At 39.4% G+C, this 17,477-nt stretch overlaps 1 protein-coding gene across 5 annotated transcripts in view; it reads left to right on the top strand.

Moving 5' to 3' along the window:
• Positions 1-17,477, top strand: part of grid2 (glutamate receptor, ionotropic, delta 2) — a 261,431-nt gene that overhangs the window by 138,133 nt on the left and 105,821 nt on the right. For all 5 annotated transcript variants that reach the window (XR_005098888.1, XM_037259602.1, XM_037259603.1 and 2 more), the window contains one exon: positions 9,965-10,252. Coding sequence is in view for 4 of the 5 variants with exons in the window: in XM_037259602.1 (XP_037115497.1) it covers positions 9,965-10,252 (288 nt within the window). In the remaining variant the exon portion in view is untranslated. The remainder of the gene's footprint in view (positions 1-9,964; positions 10,253-17,477) is intronic.

Raw genomic sequence — 17,477 nt, 5'->3', positions numbered from 1 at the left:
CTTGGATTGGCCAGCATGTGGTGCTGGCTGCTTGCCTGGAGCAAAGATGCGACACATCACTGTGTTGTGTGCCAACACAGGATTTGTAATTGGATACAGGCAGCCAAGGGCAGCTGGATGCATACGTTAACATCCTCTTTGCATGAGCGTGTTTGCGTGCAAGTGACTCATCTCATCGCTTACGACTATTAGAGAACAATTTTATTCCTTTTCAATGAACAGAAGCTGCATTTACTGTATCAATTAGGGTTGGGAGTGGCAATTGTAAAGAGTGCGATATTATTCAGGAAGGATACTAATCTAGACACGATTTTGTGATGTGAGTGGTAACCGGTAAATTTCCAATAGAAATTTGAACCGGAACTTCCTAACTGTGAAGCACTTGTGATAACCACTACTCAATTGCGATGAGAACAATTTGATAATTGAATACAAAATTATCTGGAATAATTAATCGAGCAAATTGAGTCATATACACACCAATAGTATTCAATACAGATTTTCTGAGGAAAATCACATATTATTGGGCAAATCTCCAAGTCACTTTTTTTTTTCCAAACCTAATTAACAATTTACCTAACATTTAATTATATGAGAATCACATTTTGTGGGTTATTCAGAAATATCAATTATTTAGCTAAATTCCTAATATGCTGTTGGAAATAAATTGGTGGCGAAGTTGGTTTGTACTGTAGTGGCTATTAGTCAGCCGGGAAAACTACACCATGTTGTTTATTGGCCCTATGGAGAATTAGGCTGCTATCTCCGTCCTTGCAATACAGTCCCTGTGTGCCTAATGCACGTACTTAATTTTATTTGAGGTAATCATTTGACCCTTAGCTGCATTTTGAGTCAGCTGAGGAAGCAAGAAAGCACTGTAGCCGCAATGATAGAGTCGTGTATCATCTCGGAGTCCCCGCAGTCTTTCCATTATTCAGCCTTTCATTGCCGACAGCTCTCCCTTCACCTCCCGTGAAAGCTGATTTGCACTTGTATGCAAGCCTTTCTCCAGCCTTTTATTCCTCCTTTATCTTCCAGTACTCTCCACTGTTTTATTTAACAATCTGTTGCTCATCGTTTTCATATTCCCTTTTATTCCCGCTCGGAGCTACGTGCACTTTCACCTCATCGGACCAGAACAAGGTGCTTGCCTTGCACCCAATTTTTGTATTTTCTTTGAACTGTCAGCTTAAACCCGCTGCACACTGAGCGATGCAGCGGAAACTGAATGAACAGTCAGGCGGTGTGCTGTGCAGGGTGCCGCAACGAGTTTTTCGCAATGATTCAAAATTTGGAACGTCAGTGAACAGCGTTGCAACAGCCAATCAAAAAGGCACGGAAAATATATTTTTATGTTATATAAGTTGTTGTCATTCATTTTGGTTCGCTTGAACTTTTAACACCAGGTTTGCAAGCCCCCCCTAGCAAAATCTCAGGTCTTTCTTCTGACCTACCAGATGATGACAAATGCTCCGCATGAATCATAACCAGTTGTCCTTTATTGGGTCAATCAAGCAAATGAGTCTTCGTCGCCATTGTAGGTTCCTCACTGTCGGGGATTGATTAATGTGAAGAATGAAGAAGTGCTACGCTACTAAAGTGATTGCCTAAATCTTATTCATCATACTCATTCATGTAGCTAAATCCATGCGTTGCTCAAAGAACATCTGTCTCTTGTCCTATTACTTATTTTAATTCCTTGTATGCTTGCAGAGAAATCAGAGACACACCAGAGAAATTAGCAGCAAACAACAAATCCAAACTACATCCTTTCCCCTAAAAACACATGTTTAAATTGTCTGCAAATGGGGCATTGCCTTTGCTGACAAGTAACAAAGCAATAAGATATGGGTGGAGACATTAGTGGACACAAATATGTTCTATGTTGTTTGTGTGCAGCCAAAGATTTCCCCCAGGTGCTCACTTAAGAGTCTTTTGCAAGGCTTCCAAGCCCGCCCAACCAAATCAGGAAGAAAGCAGGACACAAGTGTACAAGTACAAGCGGGAAAAGAAGAAGGCGAATGGATTTGAGCTGACAACGTAATAGCCGTAAAAGCCGCAGGGCTGTAAATGGAGGAGCTGTCGATTTATTTCTAGAGGACATGTTCATCGAGTTGACTTACCGCTGGATAGACCGAGACACTCAGAGATAATGTCATGTCTCGTTGGATGAACCGAGGCAGTAGGAGGCATGGATGGATAGAGGTCTCGTCGCTATAAAACAACAGCCTCTTTAACACACACCTCCCAAAAGTACTGCAGTGGTGTGACAGATGAAATAGAATTGCTTTCAACACGACAAGGTGGGGCTGTCCCACCTTTAAGCCGTATAACCTCTCGTGACGGCAAATTGCTAGGTAGACTTCATCCCCTGCTACTTGAGGTCGGTACCTGGAGGAAAAAAGAATGTGGGTGGGGGGGGGAGGCGAGTTGAGAGCTCGTGATGCTAACGCTGTTGATACCAGCTTTATCGAGCACCAATATGATTTCTGATGGTGTTCGCTGATTTCTGGCTTTAAGTGTGAATGTGACTTTTTCTTTTTTCTTTGTGTGATAGGAATAGAGGGTGGTCAAGGCTGCAACACAGGTCAAGAGAGTTGTAACTTTTAAGATGCAGTAACTCTATTCATGGACATATAGAAAATCCTTTGAAAATGTCTTAAAAAGGCAATAAACTGTGACTTTAGTGAAAAGTTAAGAAAAAAAAAACAGCAATGCATTTTATTTTATACAGGGCAAAATTGAATACTAATGATTTTTCTTATTGGAAACATATATCAAGATTATTCTGGAAGCGAGAAGGTTTGTGTTTCAGTTCTTTGGTTTAAATTGGCTTCAGTTATGAGCACTACTATGGAACAAATTAAACATGTACATACCTCACCACACAAATCACACATACCACCACATAAGGCCTGTAAAACAGTGTTCATGTCCACATATTTGCAAGATTGCAAATGTTTCTTGAGAGTGTTCTGTTGTCCCTATCTGCCATTTGAATTAACTTTAGCGTATAAGCAAGACAGTGAGGAAACAAATATCTGGCGAATTTGATACCAGAGATGCTAAATAGATAAATATCGTGGAAGTGAGTCCTGAATTGAGTGGTGTTTGAACGATTGGCTTCAGAGATGAGCACAGTCATCGATTGGTTGACCATCAAGAATTGATGAACTGATTGTAATTAGGGGAAACCTAATTGCAGTATCAGCAGTCTGGGTCTGCCAGGCTGGTGCTGGGACCAGTTAAACACACTGAGGCTGTACGAGGTGCTGGCCATGCTCATTAGTTAAGCCCCATTATCCATCTGTTTTCTAAAGTATAGTGTTTCATTTGGATCACGGGTAACTAGCGCCTATACTGGCTGATCCTCCCATCTGCGGTCCCTTTTCAAGGTTTCTCATTTTTCTCTAGCCTATTTTTTTTTTAGTTTTTCTTTGCCCTCCTGAGGGTTAAAATTAGGGGATGTTGTTAATATTTGTCAAATATGGACATGTGAAACCATTTGAGACGTTGATGTGATTAAGCTCCATATAAATAAACTTGACGTATAGATTTAATTATGATTTTTTTAGAACAATAAATTCAACAATGATTGATTAATTATGCCTTGAAACTAACTTGGTGCAAGTAGCCACCCTGTTTTTTAAATTAAAGGTAATAATTTGGGTTGTTTTTTGCTAAAAAAAAAATGGCATTGTAAATCATTGTGAACTTAATTGTGTGTAATTGATTGCCTTGAGGCAATTGAAACAAAACGGCGTGATCGAGCCACAAAACTAGTTTTCTATCCAAATGTCAGGTATGGGAAGTTGAGCTCCAGCAAAGTCCTGGCAACTTCTTCAGGCAGCAATGTTCTGTTCAATCGGTCACTAGTGTTAAAATGGGAGCGCAGAACAGTCCAATAGAAATCTTCAAATCCTATGATCAATTAATTGTTAATATTGAGCCAAATGCTCATCCTTGGCTGCAAATCCAACATGGTCAGCAACAGAAAGTGCCAGAAGTCATCTTCACTCACAGTAGCAACTTTCTATGGAAGCAAAGTCGTCCAACCATATTCAAGTGAAGATCCCCTTGGGGAATTTGCATCCACACATACGCACACAGACAGCATGTTTTCAACCTGGCAGCGGTGTGAGTCAGTGCCCCTCCGCCACTCACAGCCTCAAAGCTGTGGTCGATGTGGAACAATGCTTGAAAAGAAGATAGAGACACAAGTAGGTCGACGATAGAAGTACATGCACACCAAGTGCGGGGAGTCTTGAAAGAAGAGTGCATAGAAATGGCCTGGGTGCATGTTTGTAGTTTCTGAGGCTGGCCTTGCCACAGGTGGTACATTTCCGAGTGGTATTGCCTATTGTGCTTCCCCCCCCCCCCCTTCAAAATGTCTTTCTTTGGGCTTTTGGATGGCAATGATGACTTCAGGATTGAGGGGTCAATAAAGCGCTTACCCGCCTACCTACCAAATGGCCTGAAAGTAAAGGCTGTGTGAGCCACCTGTGGCTTCGACTTGGCACTGATAGCCTGCTAACGCTTTTTAATATGCTTCTGGATCACGGCCACATTCATTTTAGCTTTTGAAATTTTATTTATTTAACAAATTTTGCCACTTTTAAATTTAAAAGTGTCATCTTAATTGTGTCCCTATAGGTTTATTTGAAATGATTCAACCCTATATTTGGAACATGGTTGTTTTTACTGCACAACTTTTATGGTTTATATTCATATACTGTGTAAATTCACAATTAGTCACAATTGCCATTCAATTTATATTGTACAGACAGTTGTTGACCATGGTCAGACTGATTCAAATGAATGATAATAGTTGATCTTTCTTTCTTAATGCAGTGTTTCTGTTTCTTCCTGAAAACTATATCTGTTAGTGTTCCAATATGGCAGGCACGGTTTCCTCCAGTTATTGATTTGTCCTTCAGCCCCCCCACACACACACACTGATCCACTGATCCGCACAGGCTGAGGGCTGATGCATCAGAGAGATAACATACATGTCAAATTGTTTGTGTGTGTTGTGGCAGTAGCGTGAAACAGGCCATCTTTCACACCTAGGGGAAGGTTGAAGTGCGTGCCGTTCGTTTATTCTGACACAGTGGTGAGCTTGAGAGGATGTCCTTTGCGGAAAACACAGCACTCGTTGAGAGCATGCATGAGAAAAACGTGCCTTTAGATGTGGCTCAAAATTCTCACAATCGCAAATAGATAAATCATATTTTACCATTTGATTTTTTGACTACATTTTCATGAGTGAATGAATGAGGCAGTGGATTGCAAATACAAAAAGTTACATAAAGAACAAATACATTTGAGGTTCTGCAGTCAGCAGGGGCTCTCTGGCAACAATGGAAAATAAATCATTCCTATGACAAAAATGATTCATTTTTTTCCATTTTAGTTTGGTTTGGTTGTTTTTGGTTTGCCTTTTTTCTTTATTTCCTAAAAAAAAAAAAAGAGCATGCATTGCAAAGAATGCAACCAGGAACTGACTCATAATAGATTTTCAAGGTTAATGAGGGAAACAAAATCTTGGGAACACACATACTGTATATTTGCATTATAGGTCAAGGGTAATGGCTGTGTTGCAGACAGCCTTGTGATCGTAAAACAAAACTCAAAAGGAACATGTAATTGACAATTTCTTAATGTGTAAAGTACATTTTTTTGTATTCATTCATTTTCATCCACTTGATCTTTTCATTGCCTCCTGCTTTTAAGGTGTCCTGTGTTCAGAAAATAGGGGATCTCATTTTGTTCAAGTCGAAATAATTACAAAGTGCAGGTACGTAGTTGTCATTTTCACCGCAGAGTTCAATCCAAAATGTCACAGTTGGACGGTATGCATAATGCAAAGGCCTTTAAATAGAAACAGGAAGAAAACATGGGTGACTGGTCATAGAGCTTGTAAAATTGGATACATCAAATCTACGATGCACTGTCTGCACTGTTTGCAGATATGAGACTATGATCATTCCTCTGCACTGATCTGCCTTAGACGTCTGTGTGGGTTGGCAGCCATTTTGGTGGCCATGTTTCAAAAGTGATAGGTGGTGAAGCATTCCAAAAGACTGGAATTTGTTCACTCCCACACACGTCGGTTGAGTGCTCCCATTTCAGTCAATATGCTCAACAATAAAGTAAGCAACATTCATCTGTGCAGCATTCAAGCACATTTGAGTGATTCATAAGAACAAAAATCAGCACGCACCGATTTTGCTGATGTAGCTTTTTACAAAACACAAAACAAACGACTGCCAATTTGCATCACATTGTTGAGTATTACAAAAAGCCTATCAAAGGGGACATATAGTGGGAAATAGACTTCAATTATTTGTAGACTAATAGTTGCGTCTTGGGATTGCCGACCTACCCATCGAGTGTGAAATTAAACAACCAAGTCAATCTTTGCTTCCCTGCTTTTTCTAGAGTTGTGTCTGTGAGTGAGCAATTTTACATACTAATTGCTTCCACTACATCAAGCCGTCAATCAAATGATCAGATAGGCTAGCCAAAGATCCAGAGCCACTTTCAAGCAATGACTAGTTAAACACTAGCGCCCCATTGGGTGTGACGCCATTGCTATCATTTCAATGGCAAAACTTTTTGTTTATTTTCTTTTACCCAATACCCAGGGCTTGGGCATCTTAAAAAGAACACCAACAATTTGATGATTTGAGATTTTCAGCAAACATCAGAGGATTGGCTTTACAGAGAAATTGTATATTTGAAAATGGCAAATAATGAATGAAACCATGAAGATTGCAATTACTGTATACTTCTAAATCCCTGAGGTAATATGACAAAAGCATGTCATAGTCATGCTATCAAAACATTTAACAACATTTTTAAATGATTAAAACTGCATAATAATTCTGCTTTAACCCATAAGCAGAGAGCAATAAAGCCACCTTCATGGAGACTTACAAGCGTGTGATATAAAAAGTACACTAAATGGCCAAATGAGTTACGGATTAGTTGTGGAAACCTTAATCGTGCTAAACTAATGCTTTCTGGTGAAAGTGCCGCAGCCACGGTCTCGGCCTGCATGGTTAATCCGGTCGACAATGCATGGCTGCCCCATTCGGCTCAAATAATTTGCCTTTTTTTTCACCCCCAAATTAAATTTATAGGTTGAACCTGCTTTAATTAACAAAGACTTGCACAATGGCCAGTGAAATCAAAACCCCTTTTCATTCGACTCATTAATCAGTTTTAATCTGCTGGCCTGAAATAACCTCCGTTAGCTACTCCTAAAAAGGACAATCGCTCCACACAATGTATTGCCAATTAAACACAGAATAGCTTTTGTGTGCATATATTCTTAGCTAGTGTCTCCAAATGAGTTTAATCACTGAAACTGCTGTAACAGATATAAGTTAGAGGAGGACAACACTTCAACAACATAATTAAACAATCGGCAAATTGGCAAGATTAGAGAGTTAATTTCCCAATCCGTAAAATGTCGTAGGAAGTACTATGAGTAATCAAAATGGACGCCAGACGCCTCACTTTTAGCAGGGTTTCCCCAAATGCAAAACATATTGTTCTTTTTATTACTATTATTTCATCAGTAAGTATGTCTATGAATACAGAAGTAATATTAAGAGGCATAATAAATGTTTATTATCCAGATTTACAGTTAGGAATCTGAAAATAGTGTACTGATTAGTTTACAAGAAATATTTGGTAACATTTTCAAATATTTTAGTTCAACCTTATGTTTTTTTCTGTTAATATTTAGTATTTAAATGACTGAATAAAATCCTCATAAATATTTAGTCTGTTTTTTATTTATGAAGCAATTGAACCACATAATTTAGAATATTAACAGCGAGCTATCCGTTGCCCGCTGTTTTTCTGAGATTTAGCGTGGAGGCCCAGAAAGGCGTTCCCAGGCCAGTCAGAAGACATCCAGTGTGTCTTGGGTTATTCACCCTCATAGGACATTTGCAGACTAAGCATCATCCTAACCAAATGCCTGACCTTCCTTATCTGGTTGCTTTCACAGCAGTTGGACCTCTTCAATTTCTCTCCCTCGAATTTCTGTCCATATAAATGTTATGAACTGAATTGGCGGCAAAGGACAACCTTGGCAAAGTCCAACCCTCACTGGAAACGAATTGGACTTGTGATGAGTGTGAGCTCAGAAACATAACAGTTGTCAACAGGTACTTGGAACATGATTTGCAACAAGAAAACTTCTTTCGTCACATCAACATCATGGTCACAACGAGTTTTAAGTGCAAAATAACCTCAGGCATGAGCCACGTGCTGCTTCCCCATGTCTGAAGAGAAAACGCATGTTTATCTGATCACTTGTGGCAGTCTGTTCTGGTAAATTTCCATTGCAGATGACGATAGTTTGCGTTGCCATGAGGGTAAACACAAGATGTCTGGTACGCCGATAAACACACGGTGTATGAGCGGAATAGCAAATGTTGCAGGAAAGACAAAAAAAGTTACATTCTAATTAAGGGCAGTGTAAAATATTCACAGGTGCTGATAAGCAATTCAAATGGGTGTGATGCTAACAAAATAAGTAAATAAACAAAAAAAGACGACTGGGGCTTTGACGGGAAGCTTTCTTGGTGTCTGTTTTGGACAAGACTGAAGATAACATGAGAGTGGGTTGAGCAAATGGAATTTTTTCTTGTTTGATACGGTGAGAAGCGGAGGAGTGTCGACAAGTGGAACGGCACTGAAATAAGCGCAGATAATGCTCTCAAGTTGAGGAAAGCACAAACACACTGGAGACTCAGAGGGATGGGAAAAAAAAAAACTGGCAAAGACCCATCCTTTTGGCGACAGACTTTTTCTCATATCAAACTTCAAATGCATTTTTGTCAAAGCGTTAACGCTGTATGATTGTGCCTGAAAGCAGCTTGACGGTGGATCAATAGCTGCTGCGATGACGCAATACTACAAGCTCATGTCCTGACTTCAATCTCATTCACTGGCTTCAATTTTGTTCAATTTGAGCAAAGAAAGCATTGCTTTTAAGGCAAAGGCATCAATCATTGGATCAAGGCTCTATTTTAGTGATAGTCAGTGTGAATACCTTGTTGAGTCTGTCTTAGTGTTTAGTGGTCCGTGTGTGTGTGTGTGTGTGTGGTATTCAATATAGCTTAAGATAACACATCTCATCTAAAGTGACCATATTGCCACTGACTGGCACCTGTCATGATTTGCACTTTGAAAATAGTGGGATTGTCTGTTTTCCTGCATGTGCAGTTGAAATGATGTAGCCAAACAACAAATGACAATATATCTATAACAAGTGCCATTTGCAAAGATTAGGGGTTATAATTAGCATTTCAAACAAGAGTTGAGGTTTCAAATTGGTGAGGGTTTAAAGTTCAGGTATCAAGGCTTGGAATTGGTGTTTAAAGCATGGGTTAAGGTTTTAAGTGAAGGCTGAAAGTCAGAGTTTGGGTTTCAAGTTTTAGGTTTTATATTACTGGTTCAAGTTTGGATTGTTGTGTCAAAATGAGGTTTTCTTAGGGTTTTAAATTAGGGTATTCTTTCTCATACTAGGATCAACAAGTTAAAACTTTGTGGGTTGGGTTCGACATCAAGGTTCTTTACGATCGTGTTTCCATCCTGGGTAAAAGGTTTCTTCTGTAATAATGGTTTCATGCCTGTGCAGTTTTTTTTTTCCAATGAGATTTTCAAGCCTGTCGGGGATTCACACCCGGTTCAATCCAGGCTCAGAGTTTCAAGTCATTGTTTCAGATGGTTTCAAGATGGTGCTAGGGCTTCAGATGAAAGTTTCAAGCCGGTTTTAGGGGTTCAAATTGACATTCCAAGCCTGTTTCACGGTTTCAATTTGTTCTTTAAAGATATGGTTTCTGTGATGGGTGTTCAACTGAATCCTGCTTTTATAACTACTTCACAAAGAAATAATTGTGCATATAATTGAACCTCGCCTTCTCCTTTTCCCTCCATGCAGCATGCGAGCTGATGAACCGTGGCATCCTGGCCCTGGTCAGCTCCATCGGCTGCATGTCGGCGAGTAGCCTGCAGACGCTAGCCGACGCCATGCACATCCCGCATCTTTTCATTCAGCGCCCCAAAGCTGGCACGCCCCGCTCCGCCTGCCCGCTCACCAGTCGGAGCCCTGGAACCGATGACTATACCCTGATGGTGCGCCCGCCCGTTTATCTCAATGAGGTCATCATGCAAGTGGTGTCCGAATACGGCTGGCAGAAGTTTGTCCTCTTCTACGATTCCGACTTTGGTAAGATGGATTTTAGATTTGGCTCTTAAAATATGTTTTTGTTGCTGACCCCTGCTCTACACCAAAGTGTGATATGCATATGATGAAGCGTCGCTATTTGACAAGCTTGGAACATCATTATTGGCCATGGTGGGTGGAATACTGTAGGTAGTGTTTGTCCACACGGTTATCAGCACAGACTAACTGTTCCTATTCTAAACTATCTTGCCTTCATTTTCCTTCCATCTGCATTCTTGCGCTATGAGAATGGAGGTAATTTAGCTGTGAGTCATAAAGGCGAGACAGCTGATGCATTGCTCCTAATGGGCCAAACCTCCCAAATATGTTTCTCTCAAACATACCCTTAATGAGTGGTGTCAAAGCAAGTAGTTTGCTTTCTCTCGCCGGTGGGAAAACACCAGCTGCGACGATATTCATCAGTCGGTGGACGCCGCGGTCCGACAAGCCCGAGCTCCATAAAGAGACGCGTGATAGTTTTCTGCCTTCGGTGATTCGGGCTTGAATTACTTCTCATGGCCTTAATGAGCCTCCATTTTGCTCACTGTACTCAATAGAAGAAAGAAGTAATGCGTGGTCATCATTGATCTCCAATGGGAACTCTGCGGTGGGATTGTTTTGAAAAGCAATCCAGCAGCTCCGACTCAATCTCCGGCTGCATTTATGTAGTTTATCGGTGTACTAAATATTTCAGAGGGAAGCATCTTCTAATGAGTGAGCTGCAGCATGGCGTTTATTTATTTGATTAATATTGAATAATGGCTAATGCAGCTCGCGTGGTTGTGTTGGTGGGGAGGAAGGGTGTGAGGCAGCAACACTCGTCCTCCAGTTTTGTGTATCAGCCCTCCCCATCGTTAAATCACCCACGTGAAATAGATTCTGCCGTTCGTCATGAACTACCTGGTTCGGGGTTGCCGCCTGTGCAAAGCTTCTTCACATCTTCTGTAATGCATCTCTTGTCTTATATTTTAACTTGAGAATATGGAACTACTAAATCCAAAGTGATTCCCCTTCAACGCTGAAGATTTTTTTTTTTTTACCTTGTTGGGAACTTATAATACCTAACCAGAATCAAATATTGTCAGTTCAGCACAAAATACTCTCAATCAAACCTCAGTCAGAACTTGAATAAACACAAAACACAGCTGAGGGAAAGCGTTTACCCAAAATGTGACCCCAAATGGGCAATTTCAAACAAGAGACACATTTTGCACACACCCGAGTTTGCCCGCTGTGGCTTGTGGTCATTGGTTTACCACACGGGTCCTCTGGGGTTTGGTTATGGTGTTCACTCATCCACTGAAGATTTTTTTAAATCATCAAACTCGTTCCCTAATGGTCTTCCCTGTCGTCCATGGAGAAAGGAAAGCATACAAGAGATGGGGATGGTTGCAGCATCTCAGCCCTGGTATCATCCTTTAAAGATGATACTAGGGCTCCCAAAAGATCTCTCCTGTTTAAAACGAGAGTCCTTTAGAGATCAGACAGCCAAATATGTGTCCTCTCAAATGGTGCTAAGGCACAACTGTGCTTATTTTCAGCTCTAGTGGCGCGACCCACATGACAAGAACACATGTATTCCATCTCTTTTTCCATCTCTTTTTTTCTCCTATGTCAAGTCAAGTCAAGTCAAGTTTATTTGTATAGCCCTAAATCACAAGCAGTCTCAAAGGGCTTCACATAGACAAAAATTGACAATTATTCTCAAAGCATCCCCTGATCTTAAGCTATGCCATTTTTTCTCGGCCAACTTTGTCTTGTATCGCTGTGTACTCAAGGCCTTGTTTGGTAAATGTAATAACCACTTAAAATTACTTTATGCTGACATTAAAAGGATTTCTCTTGTTTTAGATTTCAGCTCAGTGACATGGGGGCCTGAAGTAAAATGTCATCAATGGGTAAAATAAATGTGTTCATTGTGTGGTGTAGCAATTTAATTGTCGCTGAAAATAATGTCTTAGGCCTGAATGAATTGGGATTTATTTTTGCGATTTGAAATTAGCAAGAAAATCTCAGCCGAATTGCTGTTTTTGTGCTTAGACCAACGCAATTAACGTATTATTTTGGTGACATAGGAACTATGTTGAAGAGTTTCATTTGGACAAAATTTGAGCTTTGAATTCCAAAAGTCCTTGTCTGCCATACTGCGGTCTGCAGCTACTGCATTGTCTTCCATTTTTGCTATGAATTAAAGTTCATAACTATTAAAATAACGCTACCTTGTGCACTCAACACTGTGGACTATCTAATGAATTATATTGAACAACCCGTCTTAAATCTTCTTGCGAGCGGTTCTCTCATCGTAAAGTCACAAGCTGCTCGACGACAAAGGGAGATTTGTTTCTCCCCCGTTTGTGTCCATAACTCTAGAAACTGTGAAAACGTCAAGCGCTAATCTTGCTGGTTTGCACAAAAAGGATGGGAAGGCGTATCGTATTGCATCTGCTGATAGTGCACCGAAATGTGTCGTTTGTCTCCGGACGAAGAGAAATTAGTGACAGGTTGGATACGGAAGACGCATGAGTTGGGTGGTTACAAGAGGAGACTCGAAACAAGGGGGAACAAAACAAAGTCACCGTGAGGATTTTGTTTTTTTAACATGAAGCTTCTGCTCAGTTCACTTTAAATTGAACGCAAGAAGTGAAGATTTGAAGAGCGTCTGGAAAAGTCAGAAAATGACTGACATGTTGTTTTACATGTAAAAGCCTTCTATTTTTCCCAGTCATTGCTCTTATACCTTCAAGGTGCAAAAGACATATTGTAAGCTCCCGCAAGTGTATGATGGTGAAAACGTGCCTGGCATTACAAACATGAGCAAGGTTTCAATTTAAGAAGCGAGTGACTAAACCGGAGAGTGCACTTAATCTCCGTGGGTTTCATATAGAATCTAAAAGCATGAAAAGTATAGGATGTGGAAAGGAAAGACTACAGGGCCTTTTTCTTCCTTCTCTCTAGAGGTTCTACAGGCAAGTTTGCCTGCACGATTGGGAAATAGATATATATTTTTTCATTTTAATGAATTCACAATATTAGTCCGTTTCCCTTCTTAGAGTAGAGCTGAAGACAATTCCCAAGTTCAAGAAGAAATAACTTTTGACGGATATGACATTTGAGCCATGAGGAAACTTACCCGTTTTCAAGAAAGGAAGTAAACATGATACACACTGAGAGTAGATACATTTTTCTTTTTGGTCCGTATTGGCTCCCAGCATGTAATTGGTTAGAGGACGAATAAAAAAAAAAATAGATAAAATATATTGTAAAGATAGCAAGAAGTCTTTAAAGCAGTGAGGGGGAAGCAACAGAGCCGGCGGTAGATTGCACATTGGATTGAGCAGAGTGGAGGGAAAGAAGGCGAACAAATCAACACAGAGACTACGTGTTCTCAGGTGCTAGTAGCTCTCACATCCTTAGAGGATTTTCCAACGTCTACACCAACGAAAGGACGGACCCAAGGCCAGCACCTACAGAAGTGAAGTACAGCACAGAAGCAGATAAATATCTTAGAGCAAAACGGAACATGGCCAGCTGGACTGGCTCAAAAATGTTTTACGGGATTGGTGATTACAGGTTTACTGCCATTAAGAAGGAAGTTAGTAAATAAAGTTCGGATCTAGTAGAGAAGATTAAATTATATACAAGGTCACAAGCTTTAATAGTAAAACTAATAAAAGCTAAGCTAAACAGATGTTCCCAAAAATTAAAACCGATACGTAAAATCAGTTGAAGTCAAAATGAAATAAAAATTTTAAAAAAGTGGAAGGAAAAATAAAAACTAACAATAACAAAAAATCCAAACTGTTTACTAACCAGCTGCAGAACACAAACGATTAGCTTCTTCTTGATGACCTTTAAAATGACAATAAAACAACCTGATGTCCGACACACATTAAGCGCTACAGTCCAAACTCAACTGTACCTTACCCTACATTTTTTTCAGATTTAAATGTGCAGATATTCTTCATGATTTCCATTGTTAATCCCTGGGAATGTTACATTAACCCCTTGGTAGGAGGCATACACATCGGAACGAGTATCATGCTCGTTTTATCGTATGTCCATTTAGGTAATGAGCTGGAGAAATGCGACCGGTGTTAATACCCAGTGGAGAACGCTATCGCTGCTAGCCACATTTATAATTACAATTTATAATGTATTATTCTCCAACTTGAATAAGCGTCATGTTCCTCAACTCAAGGTTGGGATGTATTATAAATTAGCCTATGTATTTTCAAAAGCAGAACACTGTACTTTGGCAATATAGGTTCTCCGATTAGTCTTAAGATGAATGCCTCCCTCAAGTAGCTGTGATTACATTTTTCACTGCTCAGCTCATTTGGACTCGGTTGCTAATCAAAACAGCAGTACCTACGGAGACAAGTCTCAAACTGTCTGCCATCTTTATGTTTCGTATAAATGTTGTCTTTAATGATGATGACTATTTCAGTAGATTTGTGCTGTAACACCAGTGTTGTACCAGATCTTGGTTTATATATTTTTTCCACTCCTCTCACTTTACAACCTGAAAACAGAAGCATACATGTTACCGTGTTATCTAAAATAAGTATCAATTTGCAGAAAAAATAGGATAAATAAATATTTAAACATAATCATAACGAGCACTGGTTATTTTCTGTGATTAATAACACTAATATTCACTGATTGTAGTGCTAATTTTCAATGGCTTTTCTTGGACTTAATACTGCGGAAAAACCTTGCTTGGTCGAGGAAGTTTTTTTTTTTAATATATTAATTTTTCTAAATATTTAAACACAATTATAACGAGCACTGGGCATTGACTGTGACTAATAACACTAATATTCACTGATCATAGAGCTAATTTTCAATGGCTTTTCTTGGACTTAATACTGTGGAAAAACTTTGCTTGGTCGAGGAGTTTTTTTTTTTCTTTTAGGACACAGGCCAACTTTTTGAGGCTTATTGCATAATTTAAGAAGCTTTCTCTGTTGAGCGTTGATGTGCAGGTGGAAGGACAGCCAGAGGTGTAGGCCAAGGGAAAGACAAAGATGTCCAACAGCATAACATGACCGGATGGCGATTATATAAAAGGCTGCTGCACGCATGCGACACGCTAAAAAGACCCAAAGTGTTTTTCCAGGCCACAGCAAAGATGTCCTAGGATCCTGTTGAAATTGCTTTATTTCATTACAGCAACTAAATTGTCTTCAATTTATTTTGTTTGACCTATTTTAGGGCCTGCGGTCATAAAGTTGACTTTACTTGGCTTACTTTGGCTTTATTTTCTTTTTAATGACACCATAGAATTAAACCAGTGTCTCAAAGATATAAAATGTAATGGGGCCACCCATCAGTCGTCCATTTTCTTTACCACTTATCATCATTAAGGTTAGGGCTGAGCTGGACCCTGTCCCAGCTAACTTTGGGTGGCAAACATAGAACCCGAAAGTGAGTGGCCCCGCTGGCTGCTCAGTTTAATAGGGTGACATTAGGTTGACTTCAATAACAGTAAAAGAATGGAATGTAAACAACAAAACAGGTTTTGTGGTCATCAAAGAGGACAGTCTAAACAAATAAAATGTTGAATAGAATGAGTAATATATTTTTTCAATATAAATTGTCTGCCAGTAAAACAGGAAATTTAATTAACATTTCTTCAAACAAGAAAATGACTTCACTAAAAAAATATGAATTTGCACTATGCCTCTGAAAATATTGTTGAAATATATTGATATATATATCAAATATCATAAAATATAATGTATACATTTCTTATTTCTAGCTAAACTTGCTCAGCAACAAGTTACAATACCATTGCAATTTTTAAATGTATCATAAGACCAAATAAAGTATCTTGGGAGGCAAATAAAAACATATTTTGCATTGATTTGAGATACTTCGTACCAGATGACAAAACAAAAATTGTAGTGTGATTATTTTTGGCCCAGTCACAACAAGCAACAGTTATATTTTTTGTGACATGACAGTTAACAACTAAGGTCTGACCCTCCTACTTGGTTGGCAGACAACACGGGGGTTCAAAGTGCAACAAATGTAGGTGGGTCGAGACGTTGTTCAGCGTTCTTGATTTACATTTAAAAGAAGTCATTATCAAGAGTCATTTGTCTGGTAAAAAAATAAGGATACAAGTGTCAGTTTATTCACTGCTTGAACGCCTCAACACTTAATGAGGTACATGCAGGTCAAGGTAATCCTAATTAAGACACTTTAGTTGATATCCTTCGCTCATGATGCCGGAGAATTTGTGTGTGTGTGTGTGTGTGTGTGTTATATATCGGCTTGTGTGTCATAGGTAAATCAGCAAGCTAATGATGTATTTGATATGAAAACAAATGACATTGCCAAAGTCATGGCTATGCAATTAACTAGATAGATTAGTCTCAGAACATGAGGGAAAAGGCGAGGGGAGATGTTGTGCTTGCATTAATAGGACAGGAGTGACGAGAAATGACGCATATCGGGAAGAGATTTCTTGTTTTTTTCTAAATTACATATACGAATGGGATGTTTTGCGGGTGAGTCTGCTTATATGTACAGTACAACTGTTTTACATGTTAACTCATTAAAGCCTATGGATGATCTGACCCATTTTTCATTTTAAAAAAATCTAATGTGACCCTTGAGCACCAAAGTTTGCCAAACCAGATAGACTTTATCACAAAGTAAACAAGCAACCATCTTGGCTGCTCAGTACAACATGGCAAAAAGTTGCCTTTCAGCATCTAAAGATCCACTCCACCACAGTTTTTCTTTTTTTTTTTACTTTTTGTCATGCAACCACAGAAGGGTGATTATGTAGAAAAAAGATATGATTGACACATAACTCCCACTTTCAAGTGAGTCATCCATTTTTATTATTATGGTTTATTTAAGTATAGGGTATTAAACATTTCTAAGAAAAAGACCATGTTATTCCACTTGAAAATGGAATATGTTTAAACCACAAGCCTTTAATAATACAAAGACTGATCAAATGCAAGAAAGCAGCATCTCGCCGCCAGTAAAGCACCCGTGAAGAAAGACATTTACAGAGTCTGTAATTAATACGCTTTAAAATGATCATCAAATACAATTCAGACTGTGGAGATGGTGATGGGAAATCTACCAGGGCAGTTCTGTGTCTTTAAAATGGTAAAGGAGCATCTGGCACATTACACTGAATTTGAATCCTGTTTCCATACCTGTAGGACGTCACCTTTGATGGTCCCAGCCAAGTCGTGATCATCTC

The sequence above is a fragment of the Syngnathus acus genome, chromosome 9, assembly GCF_901709675.1.
Source record: "Syngnathus acus chromosome 9, fSynAcu1.2, whole genome shotgun sequence".
NCBI classification, from domain to species: Eukaryota; Metazoa; Chordata; class Actinopteri; order Syngnathiformes; family Syngnathidae; genus Syngnathus; species Syngnathus acus.
Note: the sequence above shows the minus strand (reverse complement) of the source record. Positions and strands in the feature narration are given on the sequence as shown.